At 50.0% G+C, this 18,484-nt stretch overlaps 2 protein-coding genes across 2 annotated transcripts; one reads left to right on the top strand and one right to left on the bottom strand.

The window, feature by feature from the left end:
• Nucleotides 1–1,559: 1,559 nt before the first annotated feature.
• On the bottom strand, nucleotides 1,560–9,303 carry Armc5 (armadillo repeat containing 5). Its single transcript, NM_146205.2, has 6 exons — nucleotides 8,071–9,303; nucleotides 6,671–6,778; nucleotides 5,791–6,577; nucleotides 3,984–4,480; nucleotides 3,188–3,320; nucleotides 1,560–2,635 (listed from the first exon to the last, which is right to left on the bottom strand). The coding sequence occupies exons 1-6, from the start codon at nucleotides 8,531–8,533 to the stop codon at nucleotides 1,843–1,845; spliced, it is 2,781 nt and encodes a 926-aa protein (NP_666317.2). The 5' UTR covers nucleotides 8,534–9,303; the 3' UTR covers nucleotides 1,560–1,842.
• On the top strand, nucleotides 8,629–12,209 carry 9130023H24Rik (RIKEN cDNA 9130023H24 gene). Its single transcript, NM_177001.3, has one exon. It carries the CDS (start codon nucleotides 9,241–9,243, stop codon nucleotides 10,252–10,254), a length of 1,014 nt encoding a protein of 337 aa, NP_795975.1. The 5' UTR covers nucleotides 8,629–9,240; the 3' UTR covers nucleotides 10,255–12,209.
• Nucleotides 12,210–18,484: the final 6,275 nt, after the last annotated feature.

Genomic DNA, 18,484 nt, shown 5'->3' with positions numbered 1-18,484 from the left:
ACGGAGGGCCCCAAGCCCGCACCTCCCAAAGCCAGCAGAGTTCAAAGTAGGGCCCCGCTCGCACCCTGGGCATTTTAAAAAGACTTGCGGAATTTGGTTAGAGGCAGGAGTGACATTCTAAGGATCTGGCAGACTACAGGTTTTGACTGCCAGCCTAACGGCAGGAGGCATACATAATAAGAAATGTCTCACAGAGAACAGAGATCCAGACTCTAAGGCAGGACTTTCCCTGAAAGACAGACCTGGGAATAGATACACAGAACAGGGAAAGCAAACCTCAGACCTTAACCCCATGTAAACTCCCAGGATAACAAACCCATTCCTAACACGGAGGAGGTGACCAGAGCCCGTTCCAAAATAACCCTTTCCTAAGGTACTGGTGAAAGAGAAGAAAACGCCACTGACCAGCCACAGAGTGATATGAAGCTGTCTGTGAACTGACCCCTAAAGAAGTCAAGTTGGAAACACCTGGAGATGGGTATGGACAGATGGCTGCTGTCTTGCAGGCATCCTGGAGGACAGATCTAAGCCATAGAATGTGGGGCCCCAACTCTGGAGCAAGTCAGAACCTGGGAAATTTGGTAAAAATACTGAAGCCCAGCATAGCCCTCCATGCCAGCCTAAATCAACCAGAAAGGGACCAGGCCTAAGTACATTTTTTTCAAAAGTTAGGATCTCACTATGGAACTGTCCTAGAACTCCAAAGAGGTACTCTTGGGTCTGCCTCCTCCATGCTGGGATTAAAGGTGTGTGCCACCACAGCACACCCTAATGCATAACCTAGGCAGAGATTTGAAACCCCAGAGGCTCAGGGTCAGCAAGAACCATCTTACCTCACCTTTCTGAAATGCCCAGGCCCTGGCAGGCTTAGTCTAGGGCTCTTGAGAGCCCAGGCAAGGGAACCCTTCCTTCACCCGTGTGCCAGCAGAGGGGCTTTCTCTGAAAGTGACTAAGAATGGGCCTCAGAAACCATACGAACATAGCAGGTTTCCCACTAAGCAGTTGACATTTAACTGGCTTGGACCGATAAGATGGCTCAGCAGGTAAAGTATTTTCTGCCAAGCCAGATGCCCTGAATTTGGTCCCTAGGGCCAGATGATGGAAGCCGAGAATGGTTCCCTTCAAGTTGTCCCGACTTCCACATAGGGAGCACGGCCTGCACATACCTACTACACTAATAAATGGTTTTTGAAAAAACTGGCTCAAGAGCTCGGAACAGACACAGCCTGACAGGTAAAGGACAGTCAGAAGACAGAAGTGTTCTGCCATGCTCCACACAAGTACCCAGCCCAAACCTCTTAACCCTGGCCAGGTTATGTATTTAGATGGGTGGCTGTGTCTAAGCAATGAGGACTTATAAACAGAAAGCAGGCCTCCACTGGGGCTCAAAACTCCATCCTAGAGAAAACCCACCATACCCCAGGTCTGTAGTAGCCCTCAGGAGATGCTTTTTTGAACCCTGAAACCCAGATGGCCTGAGTCAAATCGAGGAGCTCTCAGCAGGTAAGTGGGTGGGGTACCCCCCCAGGGGAAAGCACACAGACGACCCCACACAGCAGCAGTGTTCAAATCTCAGGTGTTTAATTTCAATACCATAGTGCTGAGTCAGGCCAGACCCTGGGCCTGAGCTGTCCCTTGGACTCCTGCACAGACTCTGGTATTGGCTTTTGAGTTATGGATCGTTAGATCTTCATCCTGGGATCCAGTTCCATTTTCTCTTCCGTCCCTGAGGATAGCGCCTTCTGCAGTCTTCTCTCAGGCTGAGAGAAGCCTCCTTTACAGCCAACTCATCCCTTGGGTCCTCTCCCAGGGATGCCAATAGTTTAGCCTAGGGCATATGCACTATGACTCAATCCCCATTACCACAGCCAGCAAAGCCTCAGTGAGGGGCCCTGCCTCCTCGCCTGCTGCTTCCACGAGCCCCGTAAGGGCCAGGGCCCTTTTTCTTGGGCACTGCCCTGGTTCTAGTGTCCATCGTGCACAGTGGGCAGCCAGCCGGGGCCGGCCTAAACGGAATACCTCGCCCACTGACTCCGGGCCACCCCGGGGACTCAAGTGGATGCGGCCCACAGCTTCTTCTAGCTCTTCCTCCAGTGCAGGCAGTAAGAATCGGCCAGCAGCTTCTAGAGCTTCCTCGGCCTTGGAGCCCAGCAGGGGCTGACCAGGTGGGGGTACGGGCCCCAGAGCAGCCCCACAGCCCCTGCAGCCATGCAAATGATGTAAGACAGGCCACGCTGCACCAGGGGACAGGCCTCGAAGCGGCACCAAATCCATCTGGGCTTCAGCAAAGCTGCCGGATAGCAGGGCCCGGAAGAAAGGGGAGGCAGCAGCTGAAGCAGCCCGCTGAGCAGGGAGCTGTAGGCCTGAATCCAGAACGAAGTGCAGGTCAGGAGCTGGGGCAGGGGCCGGACCCAGCAGAGGTTCGTAGAGGCAAGGGGGAGGTGAGTCAAGTTCCAAGGGCAGGGCAGGTAGAGGGACTGGGCTTGCAGTGGGAGATACCAGGCCTTGGAGACAGGACAGGGAGTCTGCTGCAAAGAAGAGGAAGAGTGGGTGTGGCGCTGGCTGCGTTAGTGCTGTGAGGAGGAGGCGGAGGCCACCCTGATCCAGAAGTAAGCGGCGCCACAGAGTCGGCTTCCTGTGGGGAGAAGGGGTCTCAGCAAGCTGAGGGCAGGGCTGGGGTCAGAAGGGGTCTCAGCAAGCTGAGGGCAGGGCTGGGGTCAGAAGGGGTCTCAGCAAGCTGAGGGCAGGGCTGGGGTCAGAAGGGGTCTCAGCAAGCTGAGGGCAGGGCTGGGGTCAGAAGGGGTCTCAGCAAGCTGAGGGCAGGGCTGGGGTCAGAAGGGGTCTCAGCAAGCTGAGGGCAGGGCTGGGGTCAGAAGGGGTCTCAGCAAGCTGAGGGCAGGGCTGGGGTCAGAAGGGGTCTCAGCAAGCTGAGGGCAGGGCTGGGGTCAGAAGGGGTCTTTCAGCAAGCTGAGGGCAGGGCTGGGGTCAGAAGGGGTCTCAGCAAGCTGAGGGCAGGGCTGGGGTCAGAAGGGGTCTCAGCAAGCTGAGGGCAGGGCTGGGGTCAGAAGGGGTCTCAGCAAGCTGAGGGCAGGGCTGGGGTCAGAAGGGGTCTTTCAGCAAGCTGAGGGCAGGGCTGGAGAGTTGCAATCTAGCTCACAATCCCCGCAAGGCACCCATTCCCCCTCACCGGCAGATGAAGGGTAGGGTCAGTGCACAGGCGACGCGGTCCTCAGGACTCCCAGAGAGCAGCAGGTGGGTGAGGGCACCCACTCCAAAGGGGGACTCAGCCTGCACAGTCAGGTTCTGTAGCAGCATCTCTCCTGCGGGGACAGGCACAAGAGGTCAGGGTGGGAGGCGGCGTTAAAGAGCAGGGTGCTATGGGCAAGATAGGACTCTACGCCTGTAAAAGGGGGAGCATAAAACCTCAGTAAGAAATCAACAGAGGAGCGTGAGGAGCACTGGTTGAGGACAGGCTTAGGTTGTGAGGAACTAAAAATCAAGGGTGAGAACAGAAATGTGGATGTCAGCCTGCAGATCTAGGCCCTCAAAGACGGAAACAGCCTAGAGTCAGGCACAGAAGACAGGGCACTCCTAAGATGCAAATGGCAGTAGAGCCTTCGAGGACCTGGTGCCTTGGCCTGAGGGCATAAGTGAGTGTGCCTAGCACAGTACAGAGCCAAGAGCAGAGTGGGTAAAGAAATGCAGAAAGGTCAGCCTCTAGGGTACTAGGAGCCAAACCTGGTACCAGGTTATCTGGGCCCCAAGGATTGGGGAAAGTACAGAAAAGAACTCTCGGTATTCCAGGGCTATGGAGCAGAAGGGAACGATCCCTGCCTTCCAGGGCCCTCAAACCCCCCGTGCCGGGGGGCTCAGCAGCCTAGATGTTAGGCTGGAGACAGCAGGCAAGTGAGTAGGAAGGAGAGGTTCTAGGTTCACAAAAGGTGAAAGGGCCTTTCACGTGGGTAGGGATAGGGGAAACATACCCAGCTCTCGGTGCTGGCTTCGGTGTACAGGCCGGGCATGTGGCACAGGCCAGTCATCTGGTGAGACACCGAGTACCAGCCAGGCACGCAGCAGCGCTGCACCATAAGTGCGCACAAAGGCCTCAAGGCACGCAGGGTTACAGGTGAGGCGCGCCAAGATACGAAGTGCGCGTGGGTTTGGTGGTCCTGGTGCACCTGTCACATAGGCCAACAGGCCACACAGTGCTGGGCCAGTCACCAGAGCTCCACTTGGGTCAGGAGCCTGGGAGAAGCGTGACAACAGCAACAGGGCTGGCCCCTCTTGGCCCCAAGGCTCCTCAGGAGTGGCAGCAGGGATGCGGCCAGGTTTGCGAAGAGTGCGGGGTGTCGACATTGAGGTCTGGCCAGGGGTAGGACTGACTGACTCAGATGGCTCTGGCATCGGACAACGCTCAGGAGACCAATCTGGGGAGATATCTCCAGGGCCTGCTGCATAACCCTCAGAAATCAGCCACAACCTACAGAGGACAGGAAGAAAAGGAGTCTGAACCCAGAGCCAAGGCAAGGAAGCAGAATCAAAAAGATGGTCCTGCGTCACACGATCAGGGCAAGCCTGGGATAGCGAGTTCCAGGACAGCCTAGTGAGACGCTGTCTCAAAGGACGGAAAGAAAAGCAGACAGATGGGAGAGAGAGAGAAGACAGAAAGGGAGGAGAGGGAAGAAAGGAGCAGCAAGAAAGGCCACAGCTCTTTACACACCTTTAAGATCTACTGAGGAGAAACAGCACAGCTCACAGGGCAACCAGCCTGAGCAGGTATGCAGTGCTCTGTGCCTGTGATCCTGGCACTCGGGGCTGATGCAGGGTAAGTTTAAGATCAGGCTAGGCTACAGTGAGACCCCTTGGCTAAACAAAACAGAACAAACCTTTCATGGTAGTGCTATCTGCAGTGTGGGGTGGGAACAGAAGGGAGAGGGATATGGAGAGCAGAGCGGGTGAACCAGGCAACACCACAGCGATCGTGGCTCCTTACAGAGACCGTAAGAACCAAGCACAGACTCAGAGGCGAGAGAAGAAAGCCTAAGGAGGAAGAATATTCTAGACAGAGAAGAGCAACCAAAGAGACGGAAGGAGAGATGAAAGCACACAGGAGGAAGAGTGTTCTGGACATAGCCGCTCAGAAGGCACTGTCTCATCCTATTTAGGAACTAGAGAGGAGGCTGTGAGGGAGTGAGAGTGGAGATGTAGTCAGCTCACAAGACTGACGACAGTCACTGACCACTGCTTGGAGCTAAGTAAGGAACAGTCTTTGCAATGACTTTGTGGGTCCATAAGCTGTTATTCTCCATTGCACACACAAGGAGTCAGTGGCTCAGAGAGGTCAACCAGTTATGTTTTGCTGATGGTAACAGACCAAGAACTCCTCTAGAGCCTAAGACAGTCAGAAGAGCTTCAAGTTCAAGGAAAGCCTGGGCTATATAGTGAGATACAGACAGCCTAGACTCCATAGTAAAACACCACATCAAACCAATCAATGGATCATCAATCAATCAATCAATCAATCAAGACTTGGGGCTCTTAGCATACTACTGTAAGCAGGACACATGCCACCCCCAATCAACTTGTATAGGGCCCAGAGTTCTGGATGATGGGGTGGGGCCAGGGTCAGACGGCAGATCCAAGTCAGATTAGAGCAGAGCAGAGACACAGGGACCAGTCTCAGCCAAGTGTCTGGCGACAGAGCAGAGGCAGAGATGAGGAAGATGGCTGAGGCAGACACAAGCTCCCTCCCCCAGAGCACCTCCATGCTCAGGCCCTGACAGGACTCACCTGAGGCTTCGGAAGCTCCCTCCCTCTGCCTGCCCAGAGGTCCGTTCCTCAGGGAAGTCCCAGGAAGCTGCTTCGATTCCTTCCTCTTCCTCTTCGCCAGCTTCACCACATAACTGCCTGGCCAGAAGAGGCACAAGTCCCAGGGCCTGTAACTTGCCCAAGGCCCCAGTATCATAAAGGAAGCCTACAAGAGCAGCCACAACACGTGGGTGCCAGGCACTGGCACCGGGGTCCTGCAGCAGACCCATCAGCAGCTCCAAACCACCGGCATCCCGAAGCCGAGCCCGGTTGATGGCTTCCCGGCATAAGAGGCACACAGCTCGCACTAGGGGCTGCTGAGTAGCTGAGCTGCTCCCACCGGGACTCCGTCGCCGCCTAAGCTCACCTAGTAACACCTCCACGCCACCTGCATTGCCCAGTGCAGGCCGCACCAGGCCCTGAGCACACAGGTTGGCGAGGATCAGGATGGCTGCCTCACGTATTGCCCGTTTAGGGTGAGAAGCCAGGCTGACAAGGGGGCCCAGTGCCCCACCCAGACTTAGCTGCTCAGCACAGGCCCGGGAACAGCCTCGGCTGAGTTCCAAGAGAGCACGGACTAGGGCCGCAGTCAGTGCAGGGTCTGGGGCGGTAGCCAGGAGCTCAGCCAGTGGCCGCACTGCTCCTTGCTGTGCCAGGGCTAGACGGTGCTGGGGTGAGTCTGCCAAGTTGCGGAGGGCACGAACTATGCTCTGTAGGCACTGTGAGTCCTGGCAGGCGGTAAGGCTCTCAACAAGAAAGGGAACAGCACCTAAAAGGAGAAGAGGAAGATACGTAATGAGCAAGGGTAGACATCCAAGCCCTACAGCGAATCTCTGCCTGGCCCACTCCCACAGCCTCTCACCAGCAGAGTGGATGTCCCTGCAGCTCTCAGGCTCCATGGCTAAGTTCCCCAGGGCACGCGCTGTCCGGTTCTGGATGCTGTCTGTCTTCACACACTGAAGAATGGTCACTGCAAGGACAGTTTGTCTGCTTGAGGGCTCTACTGTTTGTTTGTTTCTAATCAACCAAAGCAAGAATGTGGCAAACGTTTGGGGATATAAGTCAGAGGCAGAGTACTTGTCTAGCTTGTACCAAACCCTGAGCCAAGCCCCAACATCTCAAGGAGAGAGTGGGGAGGGAGGGAGAGGAAAGAGAGGTGAGGGTTAGAGAAGGTCTTCAGAAGATGCTAAAAGAGGAGCAAGAGCTGGAGGACTGACTGAATGGATATTTGCCCGAGGGATGGTAAATGGTTTGCAGCAGCTTTTCCAAATGCCCCAGGGTAAAAGTGTCTGTGCTATGATTTCACAAAGCCCCTCAAATGCCTGTCCAAGGAGTCAAAATATAAATGTGAAGGCCACAGAAGCCACCAAAGGGCTTTAAGGGGAATGACAAGATACACTCCGGCAACTGCGGTGGGAGGGTATTACCAGAGAAAGGAATATGTCAGGAAGAGCGGCTGAAGTGGTCATGTAGTCCAGGTAACTTGGCTTGAACCAAGTTAACTTTTATCCCTGCCAATCAAAAGGCAATACGGCCCAGCACAGCAGGCAAGGTTAGAGAGAACTTGGCATTCCATCAAGCCTACTGTCAAACACATTACTTGCAATCTATGCAAGTTTAAATATAAAAATGCTTCACTTTAAAAATTAAGATTTTTGTCAAAATTGAGATACAGGACAGGCAATGATGCAACTTTGTTCCCATCATCACCATAAGGAGGCGCCAAATCACCCGGTACACAGAAAGGCTGATCCTCTGCTGGAATTTGTTTCCTGTGTTTAAGTACCCACTTATGCTTGGAGTCTGGGCACTGTACATTTGAATTTCATTTTCTACTCAACTTCAATCCTGTCGGGTAGCTATTGTTATTACACAAAGAATTCTTGCTTTGGAGGGGTTGGGTGATTTGCTTGGTATGTCTGACTTTTAAACTCACTTTCTAACTTTTAAAACTACACTTTCTGGCCTCCTGCTCTTCCATGTGAAGCCTTGCACAGGGACGGGTACTGTCCCCGAGAAGCACCAAAAACAAAGTATAAGCCACTTGCTCAAAAGTGAGGCAGGAGTCAGTATCTACTTCTGGTCTGGGCAGGTCCAGGTCTAATTTATGGAGAGAGCAGTGACGTCACATAGCATCACACCTGAGGAGATGAGTGGCGCTGCACCATCACAAAGCATGTACTCAGAGGCCTGGCATAATGGAAGGGCAGCGCAGATACTGTGGGTTGGAACCTTTCTAAGAAATGGGGGCGGAGCACTTACCCAAAGGGAGAATGCCTCCAAGTCTCCGCACTTCGGCCCGGCACGCCCCTTCTGTACAGCAGTTGGCTAGAATGCTGAGCGCCAAATCCAGCGTCTTGCGCAGGCGCATTGGCAACGAAGGCGTCAAGAGCGACTCGGCAGCGGGGGCGTGGCCAGGGGTAGAACCAGCTGACGCAACCGACGAAGGGGCGGAGCCAGAGGCTGCTTGGGACGGGGCGGGGCCCGCAGCAGCCGTTCGGCGGAGCAGGGCGAGAAGGGGGCGGAGCCCGCCGCGTGCCCGGAAGCGCTCAATCCCCTCTGCCGCCTTGATGTGGCGCGTGCGAAGAGCTAAGAGCGCGCGGCCCAGGGGTGTCTCGTTGGTAGCTGGGTCCTTTCCCCCACCTGGCCCCTCCCCGGCCGCCGCCGTGAGCTGCGCGAGGCAAAACGAGAGCGAGTCCGTAAGGGCCGGTCTCGCAGCCGCCATCTTGGCCCGGGCCTCAGGCTCCGCCCCGCGTCTCGCCGGTACTCTGAGAGAGCGGAACTGGAAGAGGGGGGCGTGGCCAGGCTGCTCCTCGGAATAGCGCCGCCGCAGTTATCTTGCGAGTCGGAAGTTCAAGTTCTAGATTCTGGAACTCCGGTACTTGCACAGTCGCAGAAGACATGGCGAGAATGGTATTTATCTGTGGGAAAGTAAGAGGCGCGTGCGGTGCATGCTGGGATATGTAGTCGGCGCCAAGCTTAGTGCAGTTTAAGTGGGTGAGAAACTCCTCCCGGGGCCGAAGAGTGAACTGTTGCTCCTAGGATCAGACGCCCCGCGGTGGAGTCTTAGTGCTGTCCTGTGCTCCCCAACGTGACTTAGCCACTTCGCTCCCGGTACGTCCTTGTCGGCGACGTTCAGACTTGATTGGCAACCCTCAAAGCGCGGTGATCAATGGCTCCGAAAGCCGGACTGACAGACTCGCAGAACCCCAAGCCGTTTCAAAAGTGCTAAGTTCCCGACAGAAAGGTCTCGCCAAGCGAATGAAAGAGTTAAACCTACCGGGAAAGTTCGCTGCCACTTCCTAGAGTCTCTCGGGCTTGGGGACCTTTCCGTTTCCGGTACCGGCCTCCAAGCCTCCAGTGCCCCGTTCTCCAACTGTGCTGATGAGTTAAACGGGTGGCATTTAGGAAACCGAGCGCTTTTCGGCCGCAATGGAACTTGCGGCTCCAGAAGTGACCAGGGAGAATCTAGATGGGGCTAAGCTGCTGGAGAACCGGACGTCAAAATTCCCGGGAGCCCCCAGGTCGCCCCTGGATCGCGAGACCGCGCTACATGAGCGCCCCCTCCTGGCGCGGCCGGAACAACCAGCCCCCGTGGAAAAAATGCTGGACCAGCAGTACTTATGTAGGTCAGGCTCTGGCCCCAAGGAAGAAACCTTTGTCAAGACCAGTGATCCTGCAGTCCCCAAAGCTTTCAAGTGTAGGGATTGTGGGTTGGCTGTACCCAGTCTCTCTGATCTCATTCACCATCAAAGCAGCCATGGGTGTGACCGCCCTTACAGCTGTCCAGAGTGTGACAAAAGCTTCCGGCGTGGCTCAGATCTGGTTAAGCATTACCGAGTTCACAGTGGTGAAAAACCATACCCCTGCCCAGAATGTGGCCGTTGCTTCAGCCTCAGCTCTAATCTCACTAAACACCGTCGTTCTCACTCAGGTCTCCGGCCGCACAAGTGCATGGAGTGCGGAGAGGCCTTTGGTCGCAGTGCAGACCTAGCAAAACACCAGCGGGTGCACACTGGGGAAAAGCCCTATGCGTGTGCTGAGTGTGGAAAGACTTTCAGGGTTAGCTCCAACCTGATCCAGCACCAGCGAACTCACACTGGTGAGAAACCCTACCGCTGTGGCCTCTGTGGCAAGAGTTTCAGCCTGAGCTCTAACCTTTTACAGCACCAGCGCTGTCACACAGGCGAGAAACCCTACTTCTGTGCCTGGTGCGGAGACAGCTTTGGGCGAAGTTCCTATCTGCTAGAACACCAGCGTTCACACACGGGTGAGAAGCCCTACAATTGCTGTGAGTGTGGCAAGAACTTCACCAACAGCTCAAACTGCCTACGGCACCAGCGCACTCACAATGGAGAACCGCCCTTCAGGTGTCTTGAATGTGGTCGTGGCTTTAGTGAGATCACCATGTTCACTGAACACCAGCGCATCCACTTGAGCAAATGACCTTTCCAGAATGTGGCAAAAATCTCACACCACAGTTCCATCAATGTTCACACATGGGCAAGAAACCCTAGAAGTTTCCTGATTGCAGCTAGTATTTTTGTGGACACCAGCCTATGCACACAAGCAAAGGCCTTTCATTTGCAGGTTTGTCAAGAGCTGCAGTCAGATTTCCCACTTGCTCTTCTACCAGGTGACCCACATGAGCAAGAAGACCTCCATCTGCCCCTTAATAAGGCAAGCCTTTGCCCATAACGCTTAGCCTTGTCTAACATCAATGGGTGTTCCAAGATGAGAGTTTCTGCAGTTATCCCTGGCTTCAATGAAGGGACCAGAGTGTTGTTAGTTTTTTTTTTTTTTTTTTTCTTTTTTTCTACGTCCCGAAGGTGACTTAACTAAGGGCCACTAATGGGGTTCACAAATGGCATCTGGGTTGAGCCACAGGCTAGACGAACAGCACTAGAGCTGTGTCTGCCTTCAGAGAAACAAGATTTAAACACACACACATGCACACACAAAAGTCCTGTTTTCTGAGATTTCATTCAGAATCTCCATTAGCTAGACAAAAGTTTTTAGATGCCCAAAACCACATAGCTCCTGCCCCAGCTGCAGATAGGCTAACCATGACAAAAGCAACAACTCCTTTTTCTCTGGAGGAAGAGGATTACAAACCAGGCAAAGTCCATGTGAGGACTACAGTAGCCAGAGGTTGGAGGAGGACCAAAGGGGATGATCAAAGGCTATGTCTTGGCAAAAGGACCGGAGAATTTGACCTTGGGATTGTTACATAAACTCTGGGTGTAAGAAACCATTTGAGGAACTCTTCACCACTCATTAACTCTCTCTACTGCTTACACTAGGGTGCTAGAGGTTGAGGTAGAAACAAAGAAATAGATGTTGAGTTCAGGATACTTTATGGTATTTCTAGGCAGGGGCAAAGGCCCAAGATTTGTCATCTCGTTCTTTTCTAGTCTTCAGTCCCTTCCCTTGAAAATCCCCCTGCCCCCCTCACGCCCTTTCCTTCCTCCATCAGTGGAAGAATAGTGAAAACTTCTGGACTTTGGAGATTCAGTGTGGCCTTTCTGTCTGATATAGAGGAGGTTGCCCACACAAATGTATTTCTACTGCTAACATTATCCTATATGGGAGCACAGGGTTTCCCAGAGCACCACATAGTCTTTGAGCAGAGTCCAAGCAATAAGAGACTGCTTGTTTTCCCGAGAGGTGCCCTTGTCTGCACCACATGCATACAAGTGTCTCCTCAATCTTTTGTGACAGTCCATCCATCCTTAACTGCAGAATCTGGATCCCCTGCCCTCCAGTTTTGCTGCCGTTTATCAAGCTTGCTGTGTCTGTATAGAATAAGAGGCTAAAAGAGGAAGAGAATCAGGTTACCCAGCCTCAGTTTCTAAGTGACTGGGTTTGTCTCTAGTTGTGTGACTCATTTCTTTTTCTGGCTCTCAGTTTCTTCATCTGTGAAATATGCAGTGTACCTCAACCAGGCTGTGACTATTCCATGGATATACCAACTTTCATGAAGTGCCTGGTTAGGGGAATGGCTTAGTAAGCCTCAGTTCTCAAATCTGGGGTCTTGTTTATTGTATCATTCAGAAAACATCATGGAAACTCATGGATCAGTTTCTAAGATTGCCGAAATGAACTAGACACTCCTGGAGTAGTCTATTTTCTAATAAAGGCACCGCAACAGTAATAGAGTGAATGATGCTGGCATTGGAGATGGGGTGTCACCTGGAGCAAATCTGAAAGGCATGAACAGCTCTGGCTCTTTAAACTGTGTAGGGGAAACTTACTCCAAGCAGGAGTAAGTAATTAGAGAAATTCTTGATGTGTTTCCATCAACAGTACTTCAAAAAACACAACCCCTGGGTTTGAGTTGAAAATCTGAGTATAGCACATCTATAGTTGGCACTCAATAAATAGTTGTTATGGTTTGGTTCTGTTTATGCTGCTTACTATTTGGTCTTTGGCTCTGTTAAATTGAGTGGGTGTTATACCTATACCTGCATATATGTGTTAGGCATATGGTACAGGTTAGCATGGAAGCAAATTCTCTTGGGGAAACTGAAAGCTTACGTCTCACATTATAGCATGTATCACTGGACCTACTCTCTAATTGCAGGAAAAACAACAGCAACAAACTTACCTGACTAAACTTAGAAACAGTTCTCAAAAGCAGGGGGTATGGGCTTGACCCAACAGATAACCATTACCCAAGTATGTGACCAGATCTAGGCCAGAAATGCCAAACATTTGTCTAGTCATGTCTATGTTTGTTTAAATTGATGCAAAACTTCAATCAAATTGTACATTCAAATTTAGATTTCTAGTTTTTCTGCTTGTATAGTTGAAGAGAAAATTAATCGACATTTGATCTTTTTTTTTCTTTTTAGGACTTATTCATTTTGATTTATGTGTCTCTGCCTATGTAAAACCATGTGTATACAGGTGTCTCTGGTGGCCAGAGGGGATTGGATTCCCAGGGATTGGAGTTACAAGCATTGATAGCCTGATGTTGATGCTGGGGACCAAACTCAAGTCCTTTACAAGAGTTGTAGGCGTTTTGTTTTGTTTTGTTTTGTTTTGTTTTGTTTTGTTTTGTTTTTGTTTTTTTTGAGGCAGAGTTTCTCTGTATAGCTCTGGCTGTCCTGGAACTCACTTTTGTAGACCAGGCTGGCCTTGAACTCAGAAATCCGCCTGTCTCTGCCTCCCAAGTGCTGGGATTAAAGGCGTGTGCCACCACCACCTAGTTGTAGGCATTCTTAACTGCCAGCTCAACATAAGAGCTTTAGAGCAATTTTTTTTCAGTAGTGACTATTCCATCATTCCTATTGTATTTCTGACTTAGCAGGAGGACTTCTTATTACTCATCTGACCCTGCAGAAGCCACTGGGGATAATAATACCCAAACACAATCAGGAATAAGGACTCTTTACAGAATGAATCCAAAATGTCCCTTTACCCATTTGTATCCTCACCCTACTAATTTTCTTTCTTCCCCTTAACACTGCTCAGTGACCTGTTCTCCTCTGAGTCTGCCCATCTCCCTGCATACCTCCCCATCCAGGTTGTCACCCCTTAAAGATTCCTTTTCGTTCTGAAAGAGTACATGGACAGGGCACACAGGTTTGGCAAGCAAATTCCTGTTAGGAATTGAAGTGCTGGGATCAAGTTGTCCGATGTGATGATCCTAATAAGGTATATAGAAACCAATGTTGTGTGATGAGTGTGGCTGTGCCTGGCAATTGGAGTCTGGATTATCTATAAGCTCATCTGGTGAGGCAGGACTTTGGGGAGGTGTGCTTACTCCATTCCCAGATCATTCCCCTAGGCATACTGTAGAAGGCCCTGCTGAGTTCCAGCAATCCCATCCAGAGGCCAGACAGCTCTGAAGAAAGGCCATATGATTTACAATTTCTCTTTAGGATTTGGATCCATTTCCTAGGGAAGTAGGGGAGAAAAAAGCCAGTTTGAGGAAAGGATGAGGGTGGGCTGGCTTAGAATAGACATGCCCATCCTCTACTTCAGCTCCAAAGCTGTGTGTCCCAGGGCTCATATTTTCAAGGGAGGAAATAGGTAAATCTCCAGACATGCTCAGATTCAGGCAGTAATTGGAAACAGAATTTTATGGCCTTGCAGATGCAAGGCCAGCAAGAGTTTCATGTCAGACATGGTTGTACATACTTCTAATCCCAATACTCCTGGGGACAATCAAGCAGATCTCTTGAGTTTTCAGCCAGCCATATGTTCTAGTAAGGTGTTCCCATCTGTGTTTCTGCTCAGATGGGAGGTCTCCTGGGACTCAGAAGCCAGCTGTGAATGGGAAAGGTATCCCAGTGGAAAGGCATCCTGAGACACTGAGGGTGGGGTGGAGCAGAAGCCACATAGCTCTGAGAGAAAGCCTCAACAGAGGCATTGCAGCTCCCAGGGGAGGGTATCCCCAACTGAGCTCAGGATCCACACCCCACTTCTTTGCTGCTTCTTTTCATTGCTTCTAGGCTTCTTCCGATGAGAGAGTCACACCGGACAGCAAATCTCATAAAAGAGATTTATTGGAGGGTCCAGAGTGTGGAGGGATGAATTCAGAGATGGCTACCTCTGCTCCCGGGAGCAGGCAGCAGGGAATTGGACAAAGGGCAGGTCTTATATAGGATTTTTTTTGTTTTGTTTTGTTTTTTGTTTTAGGGGGCAGAGCTTTTCAGGGCAGAGATTTCCAGATTGAGGATTGGTGGAATTTCAAATCCTGAGCTTGGGGAGCCCAGGGAATTCTGGCGTTTTCACCCCCTTTTCCCTGCATCAGGCTCATGGGTTAGGAAGGGAAGTCTTTCCAGTCACCTACAGGCAGCTGTTGCTGAGGTGCCCTCTCTCTGGGGCTGCTTTGGGAGGCTGGAGAGGAGGTGCTGCTACTGTGGACAGCTCCTGCGGTAATTCTTTCCTGAAGACTGTAGGCTGAGGCAGGAAAGGAGATGTACCACCATGGACAGCTCCTGTGACAAAGGCAGGCCGAGGAGGTGTCATGGCGCCACCATTTTGACAGCTCATCTGGGGGCATCTTACAGCCGCACGTAGGCTAGGGCGGGAAGGAGATGTTGGCCACTGCTTTGACGACTTTTGTGGTGCACTGCTTAGGGACTACACCACCTTCTACCTAAGTCCTATTCGTGAAGATCTGAGTATATTATAAATGATTCTGCCTTAGGGCTTGGACCTCAAGTTTTTGTTTCTGACTCCTGAGCAGGGTTTTGAGTCTCCTTTCCTCCCATTGCTTCCCCCACATAGTTATTCAGAGTCATAGACATGTAGCCCGTTATCCCCTCAACCCTAGACCATTCCTATACAACAGCTGTTCAGAGGTGGACGGTTGGAGAGAGGAGGAGGCTCCATCTGGGGCCATGACTGAAGAATGGGAACGAAAATTTCCATTCAGCACGGAAAGATGCTCTGAGCCACAGCTTTGGCCCAGAGGCTCACAGTATTTCTCTGTAGTGTTGACCACAAGAAACCACAATGGGTATTCCAACACGCATAGCTCAGAAGCCGTCACCAGTGAACCCCAGACTCCTTTGCTGCTCGTGGGTCCCAACCACACCATCTATCTCTCCTCACCAATGTCAGATTCTAAGACATCCTAAAAGTGACAGGCTACAAAAGAAACCGAAGCCCTGCTTACCATCTGAGGCCCCTCTAGGTTTACTAACATCCACTGCTCTCCAGAAATGAAGTAAAAGAGGCCCTGCCTCTGGTTGTTCAAACAGCAGACTCCTCCAAGTACATGCACCCAACCTCATATTCTCTCTCTCTCTCTCTTTAAATGTAGCATCAAAGAGTGAATGCAAGTTAGAAGGAAAGAAAGATCTCCCTCTCTTCCCCTTACCAAACAATTAGATATGAGGGTATCTAGCTATAGCAGACAGAATCTTATCTTAAGCATCTTATGTGGACAGTAATACACGGCAAGGTGAAAGGAATGTTCATTCACATGACAGATGGGCTGGCATAGGTAAGTGGGCAATTAGCTGAGGAAGGATGGCTGGAGCAATAAGAGACTGTTAAACTGACCTTTGATAATATAAGCCCGTATATCAAAGCTAATGAAAGTCACGTTTTTCTGCCAGGAAAGGAAAACATAAAGGAAAGGAAGAAACCCAGGTGGCTTTTAGGATTAGAACTAGAGATATCAGCAGACAGGGTTCTTCAGTAAATGTATATACACAGAAATAATTAGAGATGTATGTGCATATACACATTGTATGCTTTGTTTGGATATTCCCTAGCTCTCAAAGGTCTTGAATTAGTGCCACCCCAGTAATAAAAAAGGTTTTAAGGCAATACAAATCAAAGACAGCTGATCCACTGTTCTAGAATAATGAAGACTAGAGAGACATGTGACTAATGCAGCAGGTACTAGGTCCTGTTGGCGATAACGGAAAGAGGTTTTAAGTTAGTTGGGAGAGCTGGAGTAGAACCTAAGGTTGTGATGGCAGTTAACTTCCTGATTTGGGTGGTGGTTCTCAGGAAAGAGAATGGTCTTGCATGTAGAAAACACATACCAAAGTATTCAGAGGTTGCACATTAAGACGTTATTCTCAAACCATGCCAGGAAATTTTTTTTACATTGGATTCTAATCACTTTTATAATTTTTTTGTTGAAAAATAATTTTAGAAAAATCAGTCTGAACAGGAGGCAGTAGGAAGAAGATCACAATTTCAAGGTTATTCTGGGTTGCATCATGAGGCCATGTCTAAAAGAGGGGGGATGCTGAAAGGCAGTGGGGGGAGGCTGTAGCTTATTGGTGGTCCTTGCCTTACAGACCCTAGTTTCAATCTCTAGTGATAACAATGCATTGACAGACTCAAATAGTATGATGGTTTGGGAATGTTTACTTTAAAAATATCAGCCTATATACCAAAAAAATGCCACTGTATTAAAAGATGACCTTAATGATTATTAATGGAGTGCTCACTCATTTATAAACATATCATGCTAAGTTCTGAAAATAAAATAATAGGTGAAACAAACATCTCAGCCACCAAGACTTTTTGTTTATTTGATTTTTAAGACAGGGTCTCATGTAATTCAAGATGGCATTTAACCGACTATAAATCTGGAGATAACCTTAAATTTCTAATCTTGCCTCCACATCCCCCCAATGTTATTATTACAGATGCAGTACTAACCACACCCAATATTTATTCAGTATTGGGCTGCTGGCAATTGGGCTGACAGCTCCTTGCAAACTGCTGTAGGCTTTTATTCTTTAAAACCTACTATTAATAAGGGTTCTTAAGTGCTTTAACTTCCTTTCCAGGCCACCACCCACCAGAGGTAGTAGGAAGGAAAGTTTATTTGGACATGGAGGTAGTGGTCCTATTTAGAGATTGTTCTTTGGAGCAAATCCAATCTGCATTGTCGGGATATCAGCGGTTCAGTTCAAACAAAGCAGCAGCAGCAGCAGCAGCAGCAGCAGCGCAGCATCCCAATCCACTCGCAAACCCAGTTCATGAATCAGCAAGGGCAGGTCAATCCAGAAGCCGCCAAGAGGCTCAGCTGTGTGCTGTTTAGAAGTAGTTCTTTGGGGCTAGTTCAGTCTCCAGCTGTCAGGATACAGCATTGCCCTTGATGTAAGGAACCAACAACAATTGAACAATTTTATCCCCTGCTTCAATTTGCATCTCCTTTTCCACATTTGCCATGGTTTTTATCTCTTCCTTGCTATCCCCATCTCTATTGTGTATCCACACCTGGATGCACAATAAATCCTGAGAAATTAATCCACTTCTTCCGGAGATGACTCCCACTGTCCCTGAAGGTAAAGGACCACATACACCATACATTGTAACAGTCAACTTTTTTAGATAATGTAAAAGGAGTATCTGTGGCCAGGTATAAAGTTGCACTTCTTCCTTCTGTAGCATGCATAAGATCAGAAATACCTAATTTTGATTTCCTCGCCTGCTTGGTACCTCATGACTGACCAAAGGAAACCGGTTCATGTTGGTTGCTGCAGGGCCTTGTGCTGACAGGTCCCTGGGATTGTTTCCCAAGGGAAAAGGTTACCTTGTGTGTCTTTCTTTCTCTTTCTTTCTTTCTTTCTTTCTTTCTTTCTTTCTTTCTTTCTTTCTTTTTTTTTGTTTTTTTGAGACAGGGTTTCTCTGTGTAGCCCTTGCTGTCCTGGAACTCACTTTGTAGACCAGGCTAGCCTCAAACTCAGAAATCCACCTGCCTCTGCCTCCTGAGTTGTGTGTCTTTCTTGGATCAGCAATCCTTTGACCAATGTTTGCCCCTTCCACAGTGCCTACAATACCCTGGACACCTTTGCGGTTCACAGCAACCAGAACCAGAACCAGCTTGGACTCTTCTGTGATTACCATATTGTACCTGTTATTTTGACCTCTGAAACTTTTAGTCTTACAAAATGACAAAGTTCACCACAATTAAAACATTGGGCATTTAGATTCCTGATATTTTTAGCTGTGACTTGCCCTATGATATTGGCATTATGCTCCTGAGACCCAAGACCAGTTGTCTCCCTTATCCATTCGTTTACTGGGGCTTCACAAGCTTTCAATAGTCTGATTGCTCTCTTAAATTTGGTGTTTGCATTTTCAAATGCCAATATCTCTATCAATGCTTGGCTGGTTTCAGGGTCTGTTATGGCTCTATCCACAGCTGAACCCAACCTCTGTAAGAATTCTCTGAAGGCTTTTTCAGAAC

Source organism: Mus musculus, chromosome 7 (genome assembly GCF_000001635.26).
Source record: "Mus musculus strain C57BL/6J chromosome 7, GRCm38.p6 C57BL/6J".
Lineage (NCBI taxonomy): Eukaryota > Metazoa > Chordata > Mammalia > Rodentia > Muridae > Mus > Mus musculus.
The sequence above is the reverse complement of the archived record's forward strand: the minus strand, read 5'-3'. Positions and strand labels throughout refer to the sequence as shown.

What these genes read in the sequence shown, in the direction of transcription:
- Armc5 (NM_146205.2), bottom strand. Translation starts at nt 8,533, where the DNA reads ATGGCGGCTGCGAGACCGGCCCTTACGGACTCGCTCTCGTTTTGCCTC. An exon ending in GGGAGCTTCCGAAGCCTCAG is followed by an intron (nt 4,481 to 5,790) that starts GTGAGTCCTGTC and finishes TGTCCTCTGTAG; the next exon opens with GTTGTGGCTGATTTCTGAGG. An exon ending in ACCCTACCCTTCATCTGCCG is followed by an intron (nt 2,636 to 3,187) that starts GTGAGGGGGAAT and finishes TTCTCCCCACAG; the next exon opens with GAAGCCGACTCTGTGGCGCC.
- 9130023H24Rik (NM_177001.3), top strand. Translation starts at nt 9,241, where the DNA reads ATGGAACTTGCGGCTCCAGAAGTGACCAGGGAGAATCTAGATGGGGCT.